This window comes from Sarcophilus harrisii, chromosome 3 (assembly GCF_902635505.1).
Source record: "Sarcophilus harrisii chromosome 3, mSarHar1.11, whole genome shotgun sequence".
NCBI lineage: Eukaryota > Metazoa > Chordata > Mammalia > Dasyuromorphia > Dasyuridae > Sarcophilus > Sarcophilus harrisii.
In genome coordinates this window covers 330580876-330586945 of record NC_045428.1, presented here as the reverse complement: position 1 = coordinate 330586945, position 6070 = coordinate 330580876, and the positions used below count along the sequence as shown (strand labels likewise).

At 49.4% G+C, this 6070-nt stretch overlaps 1 protein-coding gene across 4 annotated transcripts; it reads right to left on the bottom strand.

Annotated features, from left to right (window-relative positions):
* Nucleotides 1–394: 394 nt before the first annotated feature.
* Nucleotides 395–3193, bottom strand: C1QL2 (complement C1q like 2). Of its 4 annotated transcripts, none has more exons than XM_031959972.1 (3): nt 1959–3193; nt 1098–1224; nt 395–701 (listed from the first exon to the last, which is right to left on the bottom strand). In XM_031959972.1, exons 1-3 carry the CDS (start codon nt 2652–2654, stop codon nt 565–567), a joined length of 960 nt encoding a protein of 319 aa, XP_031815832.1. In that variant the 5' UTR covers nt 2655–3193; the 3' UTR covers nt 395–564. The 4 variants fall into 4 exon arrangements, with proteins under 4 accessions (XP_031815832.1, XP_031815834.1, XP_031815835.1 ...); XM_031959975.1 differs by lacking the exon at nt 1098–1224 and adding an exon at nt 931–1044 and having other exon boundaries at nt 610–701; XM_031959974.1 differs by lacking the exon at nt 1098–1224 and having other exon boundaries at nt 559–1044.
* Nucleotides 3194–6070: the final 2877 nt, after the last annotated feature.

The following is a 6070-nucleotide window of genomic DNA, read 5'->3' as shown; positions in this document are numbered from 1 at the left end:
AAAAAATTTTGGAACACAAGTTTTGCAAGGGTGAATGTTGAAATTTTTCTATGCATATGTTTGGAAAATAAAAAACTTTAATAAGAAAAAGAAGAAGAAAACAGGTGCTGAGGTAAACACTCAAGAGAGCCAGGAAGGTAAGTTGAAACCCATCCTGTCCTCAGCTGTTGACTTGCCTATATCCCTGCCCTTCCGATCCTTTCCTCTCTTCTGCCGCTCATACTACTTCCCCTTAAAAGAGAGGAGAAACAATTGAGGAATGGATGCTATGGGCCAGATGGGAGTTGCTCTGGAGCCACAACTTCCATCCATGGATAAAAAATGAAGTCTGAGAGTGGGGAAGAAAGGGGGGGCTGACTAAGTAATGCTGACAGAAACACAAAGGAGGCTGTTGTCTAAAAACACAATTTAATGTTTCACAGTTTGAGTGAGGCGCGGTTTGTTGGCTGAGTTTCTGTTGGTGTTTGTTTGGTTTGGCTTTGCGGACAAACACGGATATTTGCACAAGTATTTCATTTCACAGAGAATGACACTTTGTAGAGCTCCTTATAAATAAGTGCCGATTTAGGCCCACATCCCAGGCAAGGGGTCCCAGGAGATTCCATTTCCGAAGAATTTCAGAACCGAGGACAGAAGGGGGAAAGAAGATCCCTTTGCCGGGACTTGTCCAGTCTCATCCGCTTTTTTTTTTTTCACAGTTTCTGTAAGTATGTCAGTAGTTACCTTTGGAGCCTACACCCCATCCGAGTCCCCTTTCTCTCCCTTTCCCTAACCCTCCCCCAACGACGATAGGCGAATCTTGAGCCAGAACTCTGTCTGGGGCCCCAGCGGAGCGAGCGAGCGAGATTACAGATACACTGATGGCAGGCTAGGGGAGTGGGGACTGACTGACTAGGTGGAGGAGGAATGTGGTTTGATTTCTGTACCAACCGAAAAGTGACGAGTTGCCGTGAAGTGAGAGGGTCCTGCAGAAAAGAGCTGCACCCCACGCTCCGGCCGAGGAGGGAGAAGGGGGTGGAGTGCGTCGGTCCCCTCTCCCGCCGCCTAATCGGGGTATAAAAGAAAGCCAGAGAAAGTGCTGTACTTATTGTTATTACCACCGTGCGCTTTGCCCCCGTCCAGCTTCACGTAGACCTCGTCCCCGGAGTCCAGGTGCAGCACCACGCTGTTGCTAGCGTAGTCGTAATTCTGGTCCGCGTCTTGGGCGATGGCGCTGGCACGGACCTGGGGAGACGGAACCGGCGGGGGCTACTTGGAGTGAGGCGCCCCTTTGCCCCTCCCCCCGCCTCTCTGGCCCTCTCCCACCGCCCGTCTTCCTTACCCTTTGGCGCCCGCGGCTCTCTCCCCCTGTAAAAGACATTCACGTACCCCAGTTCTCAGCGGGGTTTCCCCCCAAACTTTGGCAACTCTTTTCGGGTCTCCTCCTTTCTGCTGCTGCTTAATTGGACGTTTAGAGTTTGGGGGAGGAATGTCAGAGGCGGAGGAGAAAAGGTGAGGGAATCTCTCGGGCTTGGGAAGGGGGCAAAAGGAGAACGCCCCAGACAAGAAGAAAAGGGAACTGCAGAAAAAGATCTCGGAGCGGGAAAATTAGTTGACTACTTGGTCAGGTACCTTAAGAGGAAAGGATTTCCCGATCTCAGGACATGGAGCTGGGGCAGAGCGGTAGAAGCCATCTGGCCCGGAAAGTCGTTTCATATAGGGGGATCGTGGTTATGCAGAGGGTCGACACCCACAAATCTTAAGACTTCCTGGAGACTCAAGCCAAAGAGCTCGGGATAGCGATCCCATATAAGCGTCCCCTGACTGGCCGAGGGCCTGGCAGGAGATGCGTTCTGAACGCAATACATTCCTGAGCGGAGGTGGGCTTCGCAATCTGGGGAGCAAGGGAGGATGGGGCAAGGACCCCGGGAAGGGAAAAAGAGGGAGAAGAAATGAGGTGGCAAGGAAGGGAGACTGACCTGCCCGTTCTTGCAGAGGTCTGCCCACATGCTGGTACCATCCCCGCCTCGCATGAGAATGTGATAGGTGAAGAAGTAGATCCCCCGCACTTGGCAGCTGAACTTGCCTGTAGTTGGGTCGTAATGGTTGCCCAGGTTGGTGACCACGTCGTCGAACTTGAGTACTTCGTAACCCTCGTGGGGGCTCTTCAGGCCCACGTAGAAAGCTATCTTAGGGCCACTGAACGCGGCGCTCAGTGCCCCAGTCACCTCACCGACGTCCCCGCCGCCTCCTACTCCGCCACCACCAATGGCCCCGACGCTGCCCCCGCCGGCCCCGCCCGCCGCCAGCTGCAACCCGGGCATCCCGGGTTTTCCTGAGTCTCCTTTCTCTCCCGGGGGCCCTCTCGGTCCAGGGGGTCCTGGCTCTCCCTGGGGGCCTCGGGGGCCCGGTTTCCCCGGCCGACCAGGTTCTCCTTTGGGTCCCTGGATGAACGGGGGAGGAGGATTGGCGCTGAGGTCCTGCATGACTTCCAGGGCAGCTGTGCTGGGACCTGGGGCGGCTTTGCCGCCTGGACTCCCGGGCCCTCCCCCGGGTCCCCCGCTGTAGGGGTCACATATCATGCGGCAAGTTCCCATCATCTCGTAGTGTGCCGAACTGGGGGGCGCAGCCTGCAGCAGGAGCAGGGGCACGGCAATAAGCAATACCAGGGCCATGGCCAGCAGTACGCCGACGGCGGCCAGGCAGGCGCGCCTCCGCCTCTGCCAAAGTCGAGAGGCGATAGCGACCAGGTCCTCTTTTCCGGGAGAAGTAATGGTGAGGCGGCGCGGGTCACCCCGCTCCCCGCAAATAGGGGCCGGATGAGCTGAGTCGGGGCCGCCTCCCCGACGTGCGGATTCCCACGCTCCCCCTCCAGCACCGAACCGCCCCGCTGAAGTTCAGCGGAAGCGCTCGGGACCGGAGCAACCTGACCGGCCACACTGGGGCTGCTTCAGAGAGCCTCGGAGCCCAGCGGGCATGACGAGGACGTCGCGATCGGTGGCCGCAAGCTGGAGACGCACCCCAAGCACACAGTGATAGCGGTTCAGATTTCAAGTGTGCTGATGCTCCGAGGCTCTGCTTCAGCCTCTGTCTGCCTCCGTTTCTGTCTCTGCCTCTGTCTCTGGCTTCAGCTCCTGGTGTGGGAGTGTGCGTCTCTCTTCCCGTTGCGCTCTCTCGGTTACTCTCTTTCTCTGTGTTTCTCTCTTCTCGTCCTCCTCTTCTTCTTCCCTCTCTTCTCTCTCTCTCTCTCTCTCTCTCTCTCTCTCTCTCTCTCTCTCTCTCTGGTGGGGGGAGGGGGGAGGGAACCCAGTCAGCCTGACGTAAGGAGTCTGAAGGTAAGGCAAGCTACAGGAGCTCCAAGAAAGCTGCAAAAACAGCAGCACAAGGGAAATGGGTGTCTCATCATCACCACTACCATCATCAAGAATAGCATCATCCATCCTTATTCATAGGGAAAGGAGCTCTGTTTCTGACTCCGGCAACTTTGCCCAGCAGTGTGGGGATGCCACAAGTGAGCATACTCCGGGAATGCATACACATATCAAATAATGCACAGAAGAATACTGCTCATTCATGTTCAGTCATACACATACATATACACACAGAGACAAATAGATCATAAAGTGATAGAGTGGAAAGAGGACAGGATTGGCAATTCTGAGACCTGGATTCAAATTTTGACTCGGCTAATGACCACGTTGTAATCCTGAGCAAGTCATTTCACTTAGAGGTTCATACTTGCACCGCCACTAATATAGAAAACATTTGTTGTTATTATTATTATTATTATTATGTCAATACAGCTAGGTGGTGCAGTGGCTAAAATGTAGGACTTTGAGTCAGGAAAACTCATCCTCCTGAGTTCAAATCTGGCTTCAAACACTTCTTAGCTATGTGATCCTGGGCAAGTCACTTCACCCTGTTGGCCTCAGTTTCCTCATCTGCAAAATAGGCTGGAGAAGGAAATGGCAAACCATTCTAGTATCTTTGCCCAAAAAAACCCAAATGAGATCACGAAGAGTCAAATATCAATGAACAATTGTTTTGTCAAATGAATTATTAGTAGTGATAATGGCAATAACTACTTGGACCTAATTCACTATGTTTATACACACTTCAGTGATGCCCATCTCCACAGTTCTATGTTTATAACTCATGAAGGATGAATGTGGTCACCTGGCTCCACCAATTGGTCCAAAGAGGGGGGGAGAGAAAGAGGGAGAAAGAGAGAGAGAGAGAGGAAAGGAGGGAGAGAAAGGGGGGAGGGGAAGAAAGAGAGAGAGAGACAGAGAGAGAGAGAGACAGAGAGAGAGAGAGAGAGAGAGAGAGAGAGAGAGAGAGAGAGAGAGAGAGAGAGAATAGGGAGAGAGAGGAAGAGATAGGGAGGAAAGGAGGAATAGAGGGAAGGAGAGAGAGGGAGAAGGACAGAGAAATGGAGAGGGAGAGGGAAAAGAAGATAGGGCTCATTAGAAAAATACATACATATTATATATATAAAATCAGACTATAAACCTTTGTCAGTCTCTCCCCTCCCTAAAACATAGATACACACCAAAGCTAAGAAATTGGAATTCTTTTTTTCTCTTTAAGACTGTCTTTGGCATTCATTGTAAATTAAGCTTTGGAGATGAAGGAGCCCTTACAGATCACCTAGTTCAATCCCCTCACTTGAAAGAAAAGGAAGGCCCAGAAAAATAGTGACTTACTGGGAGTCACACATTAACAGAGTAAAGCTGGGATCTGAACTTGGGCCTGCTTATTATGATCTCAGAATGCTCCAAGCCAGGACACAGATCTCTCTCCCCAAAGGATGTCTCCCTTTTCTAACTTCAAAGCCAAGAGTAGTTTGTTCCCAGCAAAATCTGGGGAGAGAAAAAATGAAGAAATTTAATTTTAAAAGTATTATCCTTTCACAACACAACTCCTTTCCTCAGGTGCAATAAAATACCAGACAGACTTGTGGCAGAAAACTTGAATTCATTTCTTGGCTCTTCCATTCACTACCTGTGTGACTTTGGACAAATCACTTGAATTCTGAGTCTCAGGTTCATCAGCTGTAAAAATGAAGTCATTGGACTAGATGACTTTGAAAATCCCTCCCAGTGCTAATTCTGTGATCCTATGTGAGCACAGTGGTTTTGGTTTCAATTTGAGAATTAATTATTCTAAACTAGGCTGGTTATGATTTTCTTTTCAATTCTATCTCTGAGAGGAAAATTCATAGTATTTCTTCCTGAAAGGGCTTCTGGGAAGCTCTTCCAGCCTCCTCCATCTGACAAATAAGTAAGCAGCCACCTCTGATGACATAAGCCAAGCATCACACAGTTAAGTTAAAGAGGAGGAGAAGGACATATGGAACTCATTCCCTGAGTCATAATGTTTGTTTCCCCTGCCTCCTCCACCCTATTCTGCCAGCATGGAAAACCTGACACACATCCCCATCGCCAGTGGAGCCTTTACCTTCTGCTAAATTATCCATCATGAAAATTTCCTTCCTCTCAAAGCCTAGGATATTAGGATATTGTTTCTTATCAATAGAAATAACAATAATTACAATACCCCACATGGTGCTATAGATAGATAGATAGATAGACAGACAGACAGACAGACAGACCTCATATACTTACTATCTGTGTAACCCTGGGCGAGTCACTTAATACCAGGCTAGATTTTAATTCGGGTTCCTTGACTCCATGGCTGGTGCTCTATTCATTGCCCTACCAAGCTACCCCTATGATATATATTTTTCTTTTTAAATTTTTTTTATTTTAATAGTATTTTATTTTTCCAAATACATGCAAAGACAGTTTTTAACATTCACCTTTGCAAAACCTTGTGTTCCAAATTTTTCTTCCTCTTCCCCCTCCCTCACAAGACAGAAGTGCTGTATATTTTTTTAAGGATCAATTCAACATGTCTAAAATTGAGCTCACTCTCCATATTCAATCAATTGTGGAGCTCTATTTAATTGTTTTCCCATGTTTTCTGCCTTCTCCATTCATAGGGCCACCATCCTAGTCCAGACTTTCATCATGGTAATAGCCTTTTTACTAGCCTCCTTTCTCCACATCCTCCCCAATCCCCATCCACC